The following is a 16,774-nucleotide window of genomic DNA, read 5'->3' as shown; positions in this document are numbered from 1 at the left end:
CTTGTCCTTTCTCTCGCTGGGAAAAAAAAAATAATAAAAAGCCATCACCTGAGCTCTGATTTCAGGCTCTGAGGTATGCAGAGGCACCTGTAATGAGCACCTATCCTTGCAAAGAGCAGCAGCAGATCCGGAGGCCGGGGGAGATGTTTCATTTTGGAAACGCGAACGTTCCCCTGCCATTGCAGCCGTTCTAACGACGGGTCCAATTAGTGCTGGTGACTTTGTCATCTGTCCAGCAGGGACAGGGACAACTGCTCTCATTTCCGCCAGGATCAGGGATCAGGAAGACAAATCGCCCCGGGGAGAGGCTCTGCTCTTCTTTCAAGTACAAGTGGCACACAGAGCCACAAATGCCACCTCGGCTGGGGACAGCAGAGCTCTCCAGCAGCAGCAGCCTCCCCCCTCCCAAGCAACTGCATGTGCACAAAACATTTATCAGGCTTCTGGCCGCAGCTTTGACTTTAATTTTATTTTAAAAGTGCATTCACATGTAAATTGACTTGGCCCGGGAGGATACATGAATACAAGAGCCCTTTCTTTCCTCCGCCGAGGCATTAGGGAGGAATATGGTGAGCGAAGCAAAGTTTCCTCACCTCCAGGCTGCAATTCTGCAGTGAAGGAAAAGCAAGTCCATTGTTTCCTCCTGCACACAGATGCTGGCTGTGCTGTTTTCAGCAGTCTCGTTCAAGCGAGCCAGATCAGAACATAAAAGCATGTTACATATCCCAGGGACAAGAACACACAGGCAAATGTCTTATCGGCTCTGTTTTATCTGTTGTAAGAGCAAGAGATAAACGAATACGAGTTTGTAACTGTGTCTGATGGTTTGAAACATGGTCCTGCTCAACTTCCCAGGGTCAGACCTGGTTTGGTAGTAGAGGATTCCTGGGAGTGAGGAAAAAAATTAAAATGTGAAGCTGGAGATGAGGAAAGGGAACAGAAATACACGTGCTCCCCAAAACAAAAATCTCTGGCATAAAAGCAGGTGGAAATCTGTTCCTCGACATATGTGAGCCCCATATTTTGTGATGTGATGCCACAGAGTGAGCACAAAAAGAGTGCAAAGCTCTCAGTGACCCCATTTCCAGCCTGGGACCATCCTTAGCTGCTGTTCCCCACTTGATATCACCCAGCCTGAGCATTTCCCCTGTGATTTTTGATGACACCCAGCCAAAAAATGCTGATTCCCTCTGCAGCATCACAGATGTCCCAGCCCCACGGGAAACAAAACACACGGACAAAGCGAAACCAGGCAGCACCTTGGGGAGAGGCACCGGGGTTTTGCTTGCCAGAGACGAGGAATGGAAATGCTTGTGCAGATTTACAGGCTGAGAGCTGTGACTCACTCTGTGTGTTTTAGCAATGAGCAGGTTCAAACGGGAGTCCCCAAAGGAAGCATCCCACGGCTTGGTTCTTGCTCTGGATGATAGCACAGGGTTGGCAGTGTATCCTCGGGGAAAACCCGCTCGCTAACAAAACAGGGATGAATTAGAGCACTAGAACTTTGCTGTTTCGCTGTGTGAAACCTGCAACAAGCCAACAGCTCCAGGAGCCGCAGCACCGGCCGCTTCAGCCGCTGAAAGCAGAGGCCTTGGCTCTCTGCACCTCACTTCTCCTTCCGCACCCCAAACTTTGCGCCTGGGACAGCCAAGTGTTGCATCCCGCCGGTATTTTGAGTTTCCCCCAGCGTGGCACTCTGAAGCAGCGGATGGATCATCCCCCCCGAGACACGAGCCGAGCGCAATCTCGCTCTTTGCGCCGCTGTTTTCCCGGCCCTGGCCGCGGGGCCCCTCTCGTTCCGTTACCGCCGTTACCGGGCTCCCGCCGCCCTGCCCAGCTCCGCGCCGGCTCCGGGGGCAGCGGCCGCCGCCGCCTTTGTGCCCCGGCCCGCTGCGGTCCCTCCCCGCCTCCCCGCCGGAGCCCTGCGGCGCATGCCTCCCGCTCCCCGGGGGCAGGGAAGGAAGCGCCGCCCGCCCCTGCACCAGCGCGGCGGGCAGCGGCGGAGCGGAGCCCACAGCCCGGCCCGGGCGCCGCCGAGCCCCGTCCTCCCCTGTCGGCCTCCTCTCGGCAGGTGAGCGGCGGGCGGGGGGAGCGCGGCCGCGCTCGGCCGAGGGAGGCCCGGGCCCAGGGCCGGGGCGGCGGAAGGCGGGAAGGGGGAGCCATGGCGGCTCGGGCAGGGCCCGGCCGGCCGCGGGCAGCGGGCGCGGCGCCCCGCGGGGGTCCCGCGGGCGGCGGCTGCGGGCGGCCCTCGGGGGTGGGGGGCTCGCCAGAGCGCCGCCGGAGTGCTCCCCGAGCTGGGGGTGCCCTCGTGTCCCCTCATGCGGTGTCTGTGTGTGCCCCCCGGCTTGGTGTCCCCTTCATGTCCCCTCACACAGCCTCTGTGGTTGCTCTCCGGCTTAGTGTCCTTCATGTCCCCTCATATAGCATCTGTGTGCGCCCCTCGGTTTGGTGTCTCTTCATGTTCCCTCACACAGTCTCTCTGTGTGCCCCCCAGCTTGGTGTCCATTTATGTCCCCTCACACAGGCTCTGTGGGTGCTCTCCGGCTTAGTGGCCTTTTATGTCCCCTCATTCAGCGTCTGTAGGTGCCCCCCGGCTTGGTGTCCCTTGGTGTCCCCTCACACAGCCACTGTAGGTGCCCCTCCGAATTACTGTCTCCTCATGTCCCCTCATTTTCCCCCACAGAGTTACAGAGGGTATCCCTTCCCTTCTGGATGTGTGTCCCCTCATTTTCCCTCAGATCTTGTCTGGGTACTGACCCTGGTGAGTGTCCCCTCCTGTCCCCTCATACCCTCAGTGTGTGTCCCCTCATGTCCCCTCACACCCTCAGTGTGTGTCCCCTCACACCCTCAGTGTGTGTCCCCTCACACCCTCAGTGTGTCCCCTCATGTCCCCTCACACCCTCAGTGTGTGTCCCCTCACACTCTCAGTGTGTCCCCTCCTGTCCCCTCACACCCTCAGTGTGTCCCCTCCTGTCCCCTCACACCCTCAGTGTGTGTCCCCTCATGTCCCCCTCAGGGTGTCCATGGGTGCCCTGGGTGGGTGCTGACACACAAAAATTCACCCCAATCCCGTGTAATTCTTGCAGGACCCCCAGCCCAAATGTGGATAGTGAAGGCACCTGCCCCTTCCCTGAAAACTGTGGAAATAGGTTAATAGGAAAAACGTTGGGGTTTTATTTTTTAATGAAGCTGGGAGTTAAAGTGTGTTAATTGCGTTGCTTCAAGGTAATGAGGTATCCTAATTTCTGTCTTTTTGATCCTTAGCTGCTTATTACAAGGAAAAAATGTTTTTAATTTATATTTGCCCAAGCAAAAGAAATGAAGAATTGTCTTCCCTGGTTGTCTGTTACCTTCCTCTCAGTAAATAAATAGAAGTTTTAAAGAGTTTAGAGTCATTAATGCTTTAAAATATTTAATGCCACTGATTAATTTGAAACCAGATCTAGAGAATAATTGACAAGTGCAAGGTTAGGGAGGTTCCAGAGGGAAAATCGTATCCCTGTACCTTGGCAGAGTCCAGTGCCACTGGAGTTGGGACTCACTGTGTTTGTGTGGAGCCTGGGCTTGAAGAGCCACCCAAGTGCTGGAGTTTTTGGGAATTATTGTCACCCTTGATCCCACCAAGTGATGCTGCAGGTGAAGCCTTCGACCCTCCTGGCACCACGAGGAGGTGGTGTGCTCTTTGGCTGTCAGCTGGAGTTTTGTGGGTGGCTTTTTCCACTCTTCCACAAGCCAAAGCTTTGTTGTCTGTGGTTCCTATTGGAACACAAAGAATAGTTCCTAATCTTCATCCTGCTTTTGTGCACTCCCCAGGATCTGTGTTTGCCAAGAGCTTTTATCCTGCAGTGAGGCCGGGTGACTGATGTCTCGGGGTTATTGCTGTAGAGTTCAGTGTGTTTCAGTTCCCTTTCCTTCTCTCTGAGCTGCCCCAGGTCCCTCAGCTGTGTGTGTTTAATGCCAAGTCACATCTAAAAGCTGTTTTGGGATATTGTGTGGGTACTCTGCTGTCTGAGGAGGAGTTGGTTTGTGTCCCACCATCCCAGATGATGGTCCAGGTTTCTCCACATCCACCTGTCCTGCACCTTGTGGACACAGCCAGTGCTGTTTTCATTGGAAAACTGGGAAGCTGAGCTGTGTGATCCTTAAAAAAGGCAGCTCTGCCAAAGGAAGCAACAAGCAGAGAATTTTGCTGGATTCTCCACTCCCGCTATGAAGGAATTCCTTAAAATTTTTCTTTCTCTCCTGCCAGAAAGTTTTCTGTGGAAGTATTCAGCAACCTTGGTGCAAAGGGGATTGTACACACCATGCACTGAATCCCATCACAGTGGGTCTTTGTGGCTCTGGGCAGTGCATCATTATTTAGGAGCACATGCAACAAGGACTGGAAAGCACAGCAAGAGTTTCAGAAGTGAATTATCTGAATTTGGTTGTGATTTTGCCAGAAAATATTGCAAACCACAAATGATGAGTGTCCTGCCTTATCCCCAGTGGCAGTAGTGACTGATTGACCCGTTCAAGTGATGTTGAGGAGCAACTCTGTGATTATCTGGCACAGTTATTCTGGTGTTAATAATTTACAGTTTACGTTACCAACATTATTCCATGGAATTTCTAGAAGGCACACGCCTAATAAATATTTTCCTTTTTTTCTTTGTTATAGGATGGAGGAGAGACCAGTCTGAAAATCTGTTCCATCGTGGACTTTGCTGTGCTCTGCTAGAATGTTCCTTATGGATGCTCCTCCTCTGGTAGCTCTTCAGACAAAATGGGAATCCTTTGGACCAGCAAGGAATTGTAGATACCCCGTTTGCTTCCCCGAATCCGACAGCAGCGTCACCAGAACCGCCGTGAGCGCCAAAGTTCAGATGATCATCAACAACCTGCAAAGCCAAGAGCCTGCCCTGGGTATGAACAATGAGTGTGCCTGTGTTATGCACAAGAGACAGAAGGGAGAGAAAGGCAGCAGTGCCAGAGTCACACCCAGCAGCACTTTGCTGCGGAAGCATCCTCAGTACACCCAGTGTGGCTGCACCGAGGATTCTGGTGACAGCGAAGTGGAAGGGAATGTAGAATTTGGGAGTCTCCTGCTGGATTCTGACAGCGACGATTCTGTGGATCGAGGTATAGAGGAAGCCATCCAAGAGTACTTGAAAACAAAAAGCAAAAGTGCCCAGTCGTTGCCAAGGAATTCAGAGCGTTCTGAGAATGTCAGCAGAGACAAAAGGTTTAAAAGAGATTTCTCCCAGAACAAAGTGGCGAGTAAGCTCCTCCCTGTGAAATTTAAAGCTGAGATGCTCTCTGAAGAGTACCTGTCTGACCACCTGGGAATTGGGAAAAGGCTCCAACCTGCTTCCCCTCAGAGCATCAGCAGCGATGACTCCTTCGAGCAGAGCATACAAGCTGAAATAGTGCAGTTCCTCAATGAGAAGAAGCAGCAAGAAATTAGTAAATGTGTTACCGAGGAGGAGAAAAAAGATTCCCGCGTGAGGTCTGTCCTGAAATGCAACAAAGAAGCAACAAACAGAACAAACTGTGGTGCTATAAAGCAAGGTTGTAATGCACTGCTCCTGAGACACCATCCCAAGCTGCAGAAATCCAGCGCCCAGTCCAAGTGTTTGCAGTCAAAAATCCAAGCAGAGACCAGTGATTTCAGCCAGGTGAACCAAGCATATCTAGAAATGGCCACTGCCAGCCAGCCCTGGCTCATGGAGCAGAAAGAGGGAAGTGGAGCTCATTACTGGGAGCCAAGAGAAGCACTTGTCAAGGAGAGCATGCACACATCTGACTCGAGCAGTGATGATGGCATTGAAGAAGCCATTCAGCTTTACCAGCTGGAGAAAATCAGGAGAGAGGCAGGTCATGCAGCAAACTGTGTCCCTTTGCAGAGGGAACAATTTGATCCAAAGGGTATGGCAGACATTTCTGCCAGCCTGACAATTAGCTCCACGAAAAGTGCCTCACCAGAAATCCATAAAAACCCTATAAGCAACAAGAGAAAAGAAATTAATTCCAAGTCAACACGATTAGAAAGCACCAGCAATGACTTTAATAAGCTGTTTAAACCACTGAAAAAAGCCAGACATTTTGCACTTCCAGAAAACAAGATTGCTGCCTGTGAGCTCACATTGCAGGCCTCTTGCAGAGCTGACACATCTGCAGAACTCATGTGTGCAGAAGCTATCCTGGATATTTCCAAAACAATCATGCCATCCCAAATGGGAAGTGACAACAAATCCCTCACTGCAGACTCCTTCTTTTCTCCCCAGCTTCTCTCTTCCTCCCGTTGTGAAAGTGACAGCAGCCATGTGGACAGTGATGACAGCATAGAGCAAGAAATCAGGGCTTTTTTGGCTCTGAAAGCACAGTCAGAAAACCTTGGAACAAAACCTCCCAGCCTGTCACACTCCAAGCAGATGCCTTTGCCTTCTGATCCAAACAGTCTCACCAGGACCCTTGAGCCTGCTCTGCCCAAAACACTGAAATTATCCCTGAGTCGGAAAAGGAGACTTAAAAGGGAAGGCAGAGCAGCAAAACAAGGGGGGTCAAAAGTACCTGAACAGCTGGAGACAGGACTTTTCCAGCCAGGTAACAATTCCAAAATCCCTGTTCTCCAAGAGGAGTGTGCCCTGAGCAACCCCTCAGAACTCCAGGATGCTCAGAGTAATAAAGACTCAAAGCAGCAGCAGCTGATGGCTCCCAAATTGTCTGGCTCTGATGGCAGCAGATGTGTGGCTTTGGACTCTGTGAACCCTTTTCTGCAGGTTCAGAGCAGCACAAGAAAACCTAAAAAAATCCCTGTGCAAACCCCAGAGAGGGAGGGGTCAGGTGATGAGAGCAGCTCTCTGGACAGTGATGAGGACCTGGACAGTGCTATCAAGGACCTGTTACGGTCTAAAAGGAAGTTAAAGAAGAAATCCAAGGATCAGAAGGCTCAGTGCAAGAAGAAAGTCAGATTCAGTGAGACAGAAACTCAGCTGCTGGATGAATTCAGTAACCTCCAACAGAACGAGTGGAAATGTAAAAGTCCCTCACTGCTGAAAAGCTGCCTCTCAAAACCTAAGAAAGCTGTGAAGGAGAATGCAGTCAGGAACCCCCCAGACAACACCAAACTTCCCAATGACAAGCCAGAAACAGTGAAAAACCTGGAGTTTAACTTACAGCTTAAAAAAGGCAATAAACCCAAACCAGTTTCAAACCAGAGAGGGGCTAAGAACAGAAAATGTGCTTTCCCAGCTGTGTCAGATGCCAGTGACAGCAGCTCAGTGGACAGTGATGACAGCATCGAGCAAGAAATCAGGAGGTTTTTGGCAGAAAAGGCTAAAGACTCTGCAAGCAACTTAGAGATGCAAAAAGGTGATGCAAGTCTGGACCTATTCAGAACGACCAAACAAACTGGTAACAAAGGAAAAGCAAAGCAGCAGGCAGTGGAAAATGAGATGGACCTCTTGCTAGGTCAGAGTAAAAAGACTGAGGTAGCTCAGCAAACTGAGGAGGTGAAGAACTCTCAGAGAACAGAAGGGAAAAGTGCAATGTTAGCTGGCAGTGGAAAATGTGCTTCCTCTGCAGAGAATGTTCCTACTACTGGTCAGTCAAAAGCTAAGCAAGGACTGGGGGGGGTCAGAGATGCTGCTGGGGAGTTACCTGGGAATGCAGCAGGTAAAAGGAATGTCCATAACACTGAGCCCCCAAAACCCAGCAGAAATGAAGGCTGCAAAGTAAGAAAAGTCATGAATGCAAAGCCCAGATCTAAAAGGAAGAATACCTTCCAACTGAAAATCTCAAGTAAATTTATTGCAGGTTTGAAATACGCCCGGGACAGGAAGAAAATGATGCTTTTGAACAAAAAGCAGAAAGCTGAGGGTTTGCTCACCCAGAGCAGTGCCTTGGGAATGGAGGCAGCTTCCCAGGACACAGATGTACTTAACCCCTCTCCAAAAGGTGAATTTAGTGGGAAAATTACACCAGCAATAAAAGCACCCAGTTCTTCTCAGAAACTCACTGTGGAAGGGGTGAATCCCCATGTAGCAGAAACCTGTGCAGGAGCTGAGTGTCTCAAAGAGACAGCTGAGGGTTGCAGGAAGGCTGATGCTCCAGGGGATCAGTCCCACTCCAGCCTCCCCTCACAGGAGCAGAGTGTGGCAGCAGGAAAAGCTGATAAGGTTTGCAGAGGAGCCTGCAGAGCTGAGAACACCCAGATGTGCATCAAGGAAGGAGATATCCAGCAAGGCAGCTGGGCTGACTCCACTGCAGATCCCCCACACCCTGGGTGCAGTGTGGGAAAAGCAGATAAAGTCAGCAGAGAGCCAGCTCAGCAGAGTGCTCAGGTGGGCAGTAAGGCAGGGAATAACCAGCTGCACAAGAGGCCAGATCCAAGTTTAGCTTGCCCAAGGCAGGAATTCAATGTGACAGCAGCAGCAGTGCATAATGGTGGAGGAGCATGTGCAGATAACAGTGTGCAGATGTGCATTAAGGAAGAAAAAGATGACAGGCAGGAAGAAATTCAGGTGTCCATCTCTAAAATGGAAGGAAAAATACCTGTCCTGCAGAACAGGGAAGCTGCTAGTGAAGTACACCAAGGGCAGGATTTTTTAACCAAAACCTGTGCAAAATTTACTGACCTACCTGCAGGGGACTGCCCAGGTTCCCTCTTGGAAAAAAAGGTTTCAAATATGTAAGTAATTTTTTTTTTTTTTTTTTTGACACTAGCAGTCTTTTTATAAAATAACTGTGATTGTAATTACCTTGATAAAGCTTGAGACAGAAAAGAAGAGGCAGTAGGAGATGCTGATACCTGTACATCATACACACACTAATGTGAAAATAATTCTATTTAACAGGGATATCACAGATAGACATTCGTAGCTTTTGTAGATTTTTGTAAATTATTTAAAGTGCTCTAAGGAAATATTTTTTATAATGATTTTTAGGGCTTGCATTCCTCCAGGATGCTGTAGTTACTGTAGATAAGATATTGGCTAATCACACTTTAAATTATGAGGCCTCTAATTGTCTCTGAAAGGGAAACCCGTTTGCTGCACAGAAGTGATTTGGGAGCCTGTTAGGAGATCCTTGGATTGCAATGCAGATCTGACACTGGCCACACCTGAGCTGCCTCAGGACAATCCTGGGGGGTGGCTTTTGCTGGGAGCTCAGTTTTCCCAGCCTGAGGACTGTGGGATGAGGTCCCTGAGCAGAGCTGGAGTGCAGCTGTGGGTGTGGAGATCCAACCTGGAAAAGACAAATGCAAATTCAGGTAAATCAAGTGGATGGCTCTGTCTGCACCTCCTGTGCAAAGTGATCTCAGCACTGCTTCTGCATACCCAGAACCTCCTGCTAACAGCTGATTCCAAGCACAATTGCAGTCCAAGACAAGTGAAGGAGTGTGTCTGTTCACACAAGATGATTTCCCTGGATTTCCCTGGATTTCTGTACTGTCGGGCCTGCAGGGCTGAAACAATTCCTCAACTCTCATTTTGATGCCCTGCAGTTACCCAGAGATGGCTTTTGGTTCCCTGTATGAACTTTCTGGAACTGAGTGCCCTTAACTTTCCTTTTTCAGAAGTGTTTTTTTTTTTAAATGTTACATTTCTGTGAACTTTTCACTGACAATTTTGGTGCAATAAAGCAAAGCTGGGTTTGCTGTAGGAAGTCACAACACAAACGGATTTTTTCAGCCACGGATATTTTCAGCACTGTTCTTTCTTCAGGCTTTTTCTCTGCCTCCGTTTCCAGCAGCCAGAATAAAGCAATTTTTCACTACTATCTTTTTATTTGTACTGACTTTCAACGGGATTGAAGTAGCACATTGACATCACACACACACAAAAAGTGCCCCCACACTGGTTTCGCTGCAAATTCAAAAGGTGTAAATTGGAGCTGTTGGCTCTTTTCATTTTCGTTTTTGTGTCGTCGAGTCCTTGGAGAAGTTTGTTCTCACATCTTGTCCCTGTGAATTGATCTGATATTCTCTTTGTCTGCTCTTCTGCAGAACTTCTCTCAGCCAAACCACCACTTAGCATCACTTTGTTTCTCGGTCACTTCAGGAATCTTCCTCCAGGCTGGCCTTAAACTTGCAAAAGGGAGCAAAAGCAGCCGAGGCTGGATCCAGAATCCCCCGGTGTCCCTGCTGTGATGCAGAATGTGGGCAGAACACGGTGTAGCATAGAGTAGTAACTGTGGCATGTCGAGAAATAAACATCCTTGGTGTGTTCATGCTGTGGTGCAGCTGCGTTTGAAACATGTTTCTAGTGCTCATTTGGCATTTCTGACTGTCCAGCCCCTTTTTTGTAGCCCTGGGGTTGGTTGGCCAGGTTGTTTGAAGGTCAGTGTGGTAGCTCATCTCCATTTTGTGGTAGGATACCTTGGAAATGTTGGTTTTCCTTAGCTCAGTGCCTGCACTCCCTCTCCATAGGTTTATCTTTTGCTCTGCCTTGATTCCGTTGCAGGATTTGAGCCTTTTGTTTGAATAGGTCAATAGGCTGGTATTTTAAACTAGAAGTTTTCCAAGTACCTTGCTTTAAAAGGATTAAACTGTACACTGAATTTTCCTAGAGATGTTGGAAGCACTCTGTACTGTTTGTATAAAAAGCTGAATGTTTCTCCTCAAAAGTTTTCAGTAAATCCACATTAAGACTTCAAAGGTGTCTCGTGCCCCTATTGCTGTGTCTGTGTCCTCAGTATCACCTGATTCACTCCCAGTTCAACTGCAATTCCAGTTACCTTGTGCTTTAAATAAAAACTGATTTCAAACAGCACTTTTTTTTTTTTTTTTTTTTTAATTGATGAACTTGATTTGTATATAGGAACTGGTGTACATTGCTGAGTTTCTAATGTTTAATAAATGGGGTTCTGTCCATGGACCATGAAACTGGAGTTCTCCTATGGTTTGTGTCATCATCTTGAGTAATAATTTTTGTGTTCTCTCTTTTTTCCCTCCTGACTGAGGATGCCATTAATTATTTATAACAGAAAATGAAAGAGGAGAATTTACAGATTACAAAAGGGTGGCTTTTGGGTGGTGAGAGTGGTGCTTGTGGTAGCAGAACCCCACTGGTGTTTGTGGTCAAGAAATGGAATCTTTCCTTGGATAATGAAATGTGTGTCAAGGAGCAATTCTGGAATTGGAAGGTTCCAGTGGCAGTTCCTCATCCCAGCCCAGTTCTCATCATTTGTTCAGAAAAGAGAATTCTGGTGGTTTGGAGCAATAAAAAATCCTTCTAGACATCACTGACCAGGCTGGGGAATAAAAGAGATTATACTGAGTGGCAATAAACCTCCACATGTGGTACCCAGGGACTGCAGCACAAACCTCTCAAGGCTGGATCTGCATAAAAGCAGCTCCAAAATCAGATTTTATTTCCTGTTATAGTGCCCATGACAGCCCCAGGAGGGCACAGAGTGGGCACAGCCCTGTCACCCCAGTGCCAGCTCTGGGCAGTGTCCAGAAAACTCTTTTTCCCTCCAATTAATCCCTTCTTGCAGTAGATACATGGAGCCATAAACTCAGCTCTGCTAAAGCTTGTAAAGCTGCCCTTCATATTTTTCTTTAAATACACAATGCTAATTTTTCTTTCCAGTCAGAGCACAAAAATTGTTAATTTAGATATTAAGTGATTAAACCACTGCTGTCAGATTAAACCACAGCTGTCAGATAAATCTAAAAAGAGATTTATTGCTTCATTTTTTACCCCAATGACTGGTTTTGGGTGTTTTGGGAGCAATATTCAAGGATCCTCAAAGGACAACAAGAACTCCCTTAATTTTTTATTCCCATTTTTTTGCTGCTAATTTAGGAACATGTGTTTTGACATGCAGCTGCTGTTCATACAGGAACACACCATCCCTGCCCTCTTTTATTTTATTAATGTTGAAGCTTTTTAATTGTTCATCCCTTCAGCCTCATATAATTTTATCTGCAAATGTGAAAATCTTCCTTTCAAAAGACAGAGTAGATTGTTTCAGGTAGATCCTGAGTGGTAAAATGAGCCATTTTTAGGATGCTATTTTGAATTTGTACAGGTGTTTCTTTTAAAAAAAGTGTATTTGGTCCAACCTCTGAACACTTAGATACACTGTGAGGCAAACTCTTCAAAGGAACTGGTTTCAAGAATAAAATTAAAAGGGAAGAAATTGAGGCAAGAAATAAGAGGTGGGTGTTTTCAGAGGGAGTGGGAACACATGTGACAGAATCCACACTGTTTATATTTTTAAGAGGCAGCCTTATCCCTAAATTATGCCACCTGCAGAAAAATCTGTGGATAAAAATACATGTAAAATTGTCACAACTATTTCTATTGATCAGCACTTTGTTATTTTCTTATTTCAGGAGAAGAAAGGGAAGTTCTAAGAAGCTCAAGCTGTTGTCTAGAGTCTCATATGAGAATCACAGCAAATGAAAGAGGGTTGATTATTTATTTTCAGATGTTAAATCTTTGAAATGTTAACTTTTCAGACCCATTTCTGCCCAGTTTATTTCTCTGTTCCAATTTATTGGGGTGTTTGCAGCAGAGGGATATTTATCCAGCTCTTATCACAAACAGGGAATATTTCTGACACGTGAAGAATATCAATTGCAGTGGTGTTTGGACATAATGTTAAACTCATTATTTATATTTTTAGCAAACAGTTTGAATAATATTATGCTCATTTTTAGTGTTATGTTACACATGTAAGGTGGGACTGTTTCTCATCCATAAACAGGCAGAGTAGTTTCTCTTAAAAATTCATTTTTAAACCAAAAATGTTCAGGTGTTCTTTCAGTGCAGTCACTGTCCAACAGATGCAGTTTCTTTGCCTGTACCTACAATTCTTTAAATAAAACTTAAAAAAAAAATCTTATTTTTGATTCCTTGTTATTATTTGAGTAATTTCTTAAAACTTCATCGTTTTGAGAGAGCAGAAATGTGAACTTTCTACCAAAAAAGAAATCCAAAAAGAGTTAATGAATACCTCTGGAAAACTCGCAGACTGATTATTCATTAAACAGCAGAGCAACAATTTAGATCTCAATTTTTAATGCAATGTGCTACATGAGGCAAGATAATTAATGACAGAGGAGCGGAGATAAATTTAAATTCTAAATAAATGAGATAAAAAGCTTCACACCAGCTACATAACACACACAAAACCACCTTTAATTATGAAGGGGTGCCTGAGTTAGGGTGGCTGGTCCCTGCAGTGCGAGGGGCCGCTGGGGTTGTAGCTGGGGTGGAAATCCAGGTGCTCATAGGAGGTGATGAAGGTGTCAGAGCCTGTGCAGTGGCTTTTCTCCAGGGACGTGTTCAGGCTGTTGTTCCTGTACATGCCGCTGCTGCTCAGGTGATCCGAAAACTTGTGAGGCATGGTGTGGAAGGAGGTCTGCAGGTGGTGAGAAAAGGGGAGAGTGTTTGAGATGCCAAAATAATTGTGTGATAATTGAGAAAAGATTAATCATAGAAGTTTTGGAGTTTGTATAAACTTGGAAAAAAATTAAAATTAAAATTAAAATTAAAATTAAAATTTGCGCGGCATGGTGTGGAAGGAGGTCTGCAGGTGGTGAGAAAAGGGGAGGGGAGAGTGTTTGAGATGTGTGATAATTGATGAAAGATTTGTGTTAAGCATAGAAGTTTTGGAGTTTGTATAATCTTAAATTAAATTAAAAAAATTAAAACTTGTGCGACATTGTGTGGAAGGAGTTCTGCAGGCAGCAAGGAAAGGGGAGGGGAGAGTGTTTGAGATGTGTGATAATTGATAAAAGATTCGTGTTAAGCATAGAAGTTTTGGAGTTTGTATAAACCAGAATACTTGGAAAAATTAAAATTAAAAAAAAAAAGGAACATGGGCCTAGATAAAGGGTACCAGTTTGTAACAAAAGAAAAAAGGGGTTTTTCCATAGTCTGAAAGGTTTTTGCAGAATCAGATTTCCTGCCTTTGTGTGATCAATCACAAACTATCTGCTAAGGATCAGACTTCCCACTTCTGGTTTTTATCTCCCCAGACCAGATGGTTCCATGACCAATTGTCCCAAGAGCTGTCCCACGGAACTTTGGAACTTTCTTTGCCCACCACTGCTTACCTTGCAGAATTACAACAACGAAAAAATAGCAATTATTGATTACTACACCATAAAAAAGGAGCTGCACACCAGGCTGGGTGGAAGCGTGGAGTGGGCGGTGACCCCTCACATTTTCCCCAGCGCTGCTTGCTGTGTCTATATACAATAAATCTACATTTCATATACATTATTATTACATACATACATATTAATAATGTATTTATACATGAATACATTCTACATATTAATAATGTATTTATACATTAATATATTACATCATTAATATATACATATAATATGTATATTATCATACACGAATCTAAATTTTGCCGAATATGGAGACTCGTGTTTATAACGGCCCCGGTCCCACGTACCGGCAGCTCGTGCACGGTGGGGGCCCTGCTGCCGTAGCTCTGGCTGGCGGTCCTGAAGCGGGGGTGAGCCGGGGGCGGCCTGCGGGGACACACACGGGTAGCGCGGGCAGCGCCGCGCCCGGAGCCGCGCCCGCCCGGGGCTGCGCTCACCCGTACCCGCGGCACAGCGTCAGCTCCTGGAAGCGCCGGGGAACGCCCGGGCTGTGGCCGGACATGGCCGGGCCGAGGGCACGGAGCGTTAGCGAACGGCGGAGGGAGGGGAGCGGGGCGAGCAACCGCCGCGGGCAGCGCGGGGAGCGCGGGGAGCCCGGGCAGCGCGGGGAGCGCGGGGAGCCCGGGCAGCGCGGGGAGCCCGGGTAGCGCGGGGAGCGCGCCGCGCTGCGCTGCGCTCCGCCCCGCAGGAAGCGGAAAGCGCCGCTGACCTTCCCCCGCTCCTCCTCATCCTCCGTGCCCATGGCGGTGCTGCGGCTCCTGCGGGCGGGTGAGCGCCGCGGCTCGGATCGGCTCGGTTCGGTTCGGTTCGGTTCGGTTCGGTTCGCCCCAGCCCACCCGTGTGACCCGCGTGTTTCTCTCCCGCAGCAGCCCCGCGGTTCTACAGCACGGTCCCGGTCCCGGTCCCGGTCCCGGTCCCGGTCCCGGTCCCGGTCCCGGTCCCGGTCCCGGTCCCGGCTGGCAGCCGGCCCCGCGGTGAGTGCCCCAGAGCCGGGCACTGCAGCCCTGGCATCCCGCCCCTTGAGTGATGCCCGTGGTGTCACTGTGGAGTCCCCACGAACACAGTGATTGTTTGTTCCCCTCTCTCAGCTGAGGATGACAAGCTGCTGACCGAGCCTCTCCGCCACCCCGACTTCTTCAATGTCAAGGAGCTCTTCACCCTGAAAGATCTCTTTGATGCTCGGGTGCACCTGGGGCACAAAAAGGGATGTCGGCACAGGTGAGTGGTGCATCAGGAATGCTTCCCCGGACCACATTTTTGGATTGGTCTGAGCCTGGGACTGCCCACACAGGTTACAGGGATACCCCCAGTGTGGGCACTGAGAAGGTGTGAGCCCCTGGTATCAGCCAGGAGCAGGAACCCGGGATGGTTCCACACATCCAGAAACGCTCAGTGCCCACATGCCCCATCCCATGTCCCCTGTGCCACCCTCCCGCCGCCCCCGCAGGTTCATGGAGCCCTACATCTTCGGCTGCCGCCTGGACCAGGACATCATCGACCTGGATCAGACCATGCAGCACCTGCAGCTGGCCCTCAACTTCACTGCCCACGTCGCCTACCGCGGGGGCATCATCCTGTTCGTCAGCCGCAAGCGCCAGTTCTGCCACCTGGTCGAGAGCACGGCGCGGGCGTGCGGGGAGTACGCGCACACCCGCTACTGGCAGGGCGGGCTCCTCACCAACGCCCACATCCAGTTCGGCCCCGGCGTCCGCCTGCCCGACCTGCTCGTCTTCCTCAGCACCCTCAACAACGTCTTCGAGCCGCACGTGGCCATCCGCGACGCGGCCAAGATGAACATCCCCACGGTCGGGGTGGTGGACACGAACTGCAACCCCTGCTTGATCTCCTACCCCATTCCCGGCAATGATGACAGCCCCGCGGCCGTGGAGCTCTACTGCAAGCTCTTCAGGATGACCATCGTCCGTGCCAAGGATAAGAGGAGGCACAGCGAGGCTGCGGAGGAGCTGAGGAGCAAAGCTGAGGGCAAATAGAGCCCTCAGATAATGGGATCTGCTCCAGTTATTCCCTGGGACTGACTGGGGAAGGGATCCCCAGTCCTGTGCATGGTGATCCCACAGCTGTGGAGGGTCTCTAGGTCCAGAAAATTGTGCAGAGCAATGCAAGGGGAAATGGAGCCAGCCCCTACTGAGTTTGTCACTGTTTCAGGGAGGTGCTGCTGTCTGAGCTGATCTCACCTGAAACCGCTTGTATATTGTGTCTCTTCTGAGGAAATAAAGGGATTTATTCTTGTGATTCTTTTGGGGTTTTTCCCTTGTGGAATGGGATGGGGAGTCTGACCAGGGCAGCCAGGCAATGGGAGGGAAAGGATGTCCCCATGCTGGGGACATTTCAGGGTGGCTGATGCAGGGTGAGAGGGTCCCCACTTTGTCCCAGGACACGCTGGGAACCCAATCTTTGCTACCACAGGAGGTGGGGAACTCCAGGAGCAGCTGAGAAAAGGGATAAAGGGATATCCATCCCTTAGTAGTCTTCTGTCTTTGTGGGAGGCCTTAGAGCAATCCTGGGCAGAGCTCTGTGGACTGTACGATGTCCCATTCCGTGTCCCATCCCGTATCCCATCCCGTGTCCCATCCCATATCCGATCCCGTGTCCCTTTCCGTGTCCCATCCCATATCCCATCCCGTATCTCACCTC

The 16,774-nt window shown here is 48.8% G+C and overlaps 3 protein-coding genes and 1 long non-coding RNA gene across 6 annotated transcripts; 2 read left to right on the top strand and 2 right to left on the bottom strand.

The window, feature by feature from the left end:
• Window positions 1–441: 441 nt before the first annotated feature.
• Window positions 442–1,717, bottom strand: LOC306811052. The gene is made up of 2 exons (XR_013776595.1): window positions 1,347–1,717; window positions 442–772 (listed from the first exon to the last, which is right to left on the bottom strand). It is a non-coding gene; the product is annotated as an uncharacterized lncRNA (long non-coding RNA).
• A 166-nt stretch (window positions 1,718–1,883) lies between these two features.
• Window positions 1,884–13,000, top strand: PPP1R26 (protein phosphatase 1 regulatory subunit 26). Of its 2 annotated transcripts, XM_079324581.1 has the most exons (3): window positions 1,884–2,071; window positions 4,661–8,671; window positions 12,326–12,998. In XM_079324581.1, exons 2-3 carry the CDS (start codon window positions 4,722–4,724, stop codon window positions 12,393–12,395), a joined length of 4,020 nt encoding a protein of 1,339 aa, XP_079180707.1. In that variant the 5' UTR covers window positions 1,884–2,071; window positions 4,661–4,721; the 3' UTR covers window positions 12,396–12,998. The 2 variants fall into 2 exon arrangements, with proteins under 2 accessions (XP_079180707.1, XP_079180708.1); XM_079324582.1 differs by lacking the exon at window positions 1,884–2,071 and having other exon boundaries at window positions 4,687–8,671; window positions 12,326–13,000.
• Window positions 13,001–13,155: 155 nt separating this feature from the next.
• Window positions 13,156–14,705, bottom strand: PIERCE1 (piercer of microtubule wall 1; the record flags this gene model as incomplete). The annotated part of the gene is made up of 3 exons (XM_079324291.1): window positions 14,557–14,705; window positions 14,407–14,485; window positions 13,156–13,356 (listed from the first exon to the last, which is right to left on the bottom strand). The coding sequence occupies exons 1-3, from the start codon at window positions 14,619–14,621 to the stop codon at window positions 13,156–13,158; spliced, it is 345 nt and encodes a 114-aa protein (XP_079180417.1). The 5' UTR covers window positions 14,622–14,705.
• Window positions 14,706–14,770: 65 nt separating this feature from the next.
• Window positions 14,771–16,151, top strand: MRPS2 (mitochondrial ribosomal protein S2). Of its 2 annotated transcripts, none has more exons than XM_079324281.1 (4): window positions 14,771–14,887; window positions 14,986–15,093; window positions 15,208–15,337; window positions 15,567–16,151. In XM_079324281.1, the coding sequence occupies exons 1-4, from the start codon at window positions 14,860–14,862 to the stop codon at window positions 16,108–16,110; spliced, it is 810 nt and encodes a 269-aa protein (XP_079180407.1). In that variant the 5' UTR covers window positions 14,771–14,859; the 3' UTR covers window positions 16,111–16,151. The 2 variants fall into 2 exon arrangements, with proteins under 2 accessions (XP_079180407.1, XP_079180408.1); XM_079324282.1 differs by having other exon boundaries at window positions 14,845–14,887; window positions 14,989–15,093.
• The last annotated feature ends 623 nt before the right edge of the window (window positions 16,152–16,774 follow it).

This window comes from Erithacus rubecula, assembly GCF_903797595.1.
Source record: "Erithacus rubecula genome assembly, chromosome: 21".
Classification (NCBI taxonomy): domain Eukaryota; kingdom Metazoa; phylum Chordata; class Aves; order Passeriformes; family Muscicapidae; genus Erithacus; species Erithacus rubecula.
The sequence above is the reverse complement of the archived record's forward strand: the minus strand, read 5'-3'. Positions and strand labels throughout refer to the sequence as shown.

Coding starts and splice junctions, on each gene's coding strand:
- PPP1R26 (XM_079324582.1), top strand. CDS start 4,722: ATGTTCCTTATGGATGCTCCTCCTCTGGTAGCTCTTCAGACAAAATGG. Junction 8,672..12,325: donor GAAAAAAAGGTTTCAAATAT/GTAAGTAATTTT, acceptor TTCTTATTTCAG/GAGAAGAAAGGGAAGTTCTA.
- MRPS2 (XM_079324281.1), top strand. CDS start 14,860: ATGGCGGTGCTGCGGCTCCTGCGGGCGG. Junction 14,888..14,985: donor GCTGCGGCTCCTGCGGGCGG/GTGAGCGCCGCG, acceptor TCTCTCCCGCAG/CAGCCCCGCGGTTCTACAGC. Junction 15,094..15,207: donor GGCTGGCAGCCGGCCCCGCG/GTGAGTGCCCCA, acceptor CCCCTCTCTCAG/CTGAGGATGACAAGCTGCTG.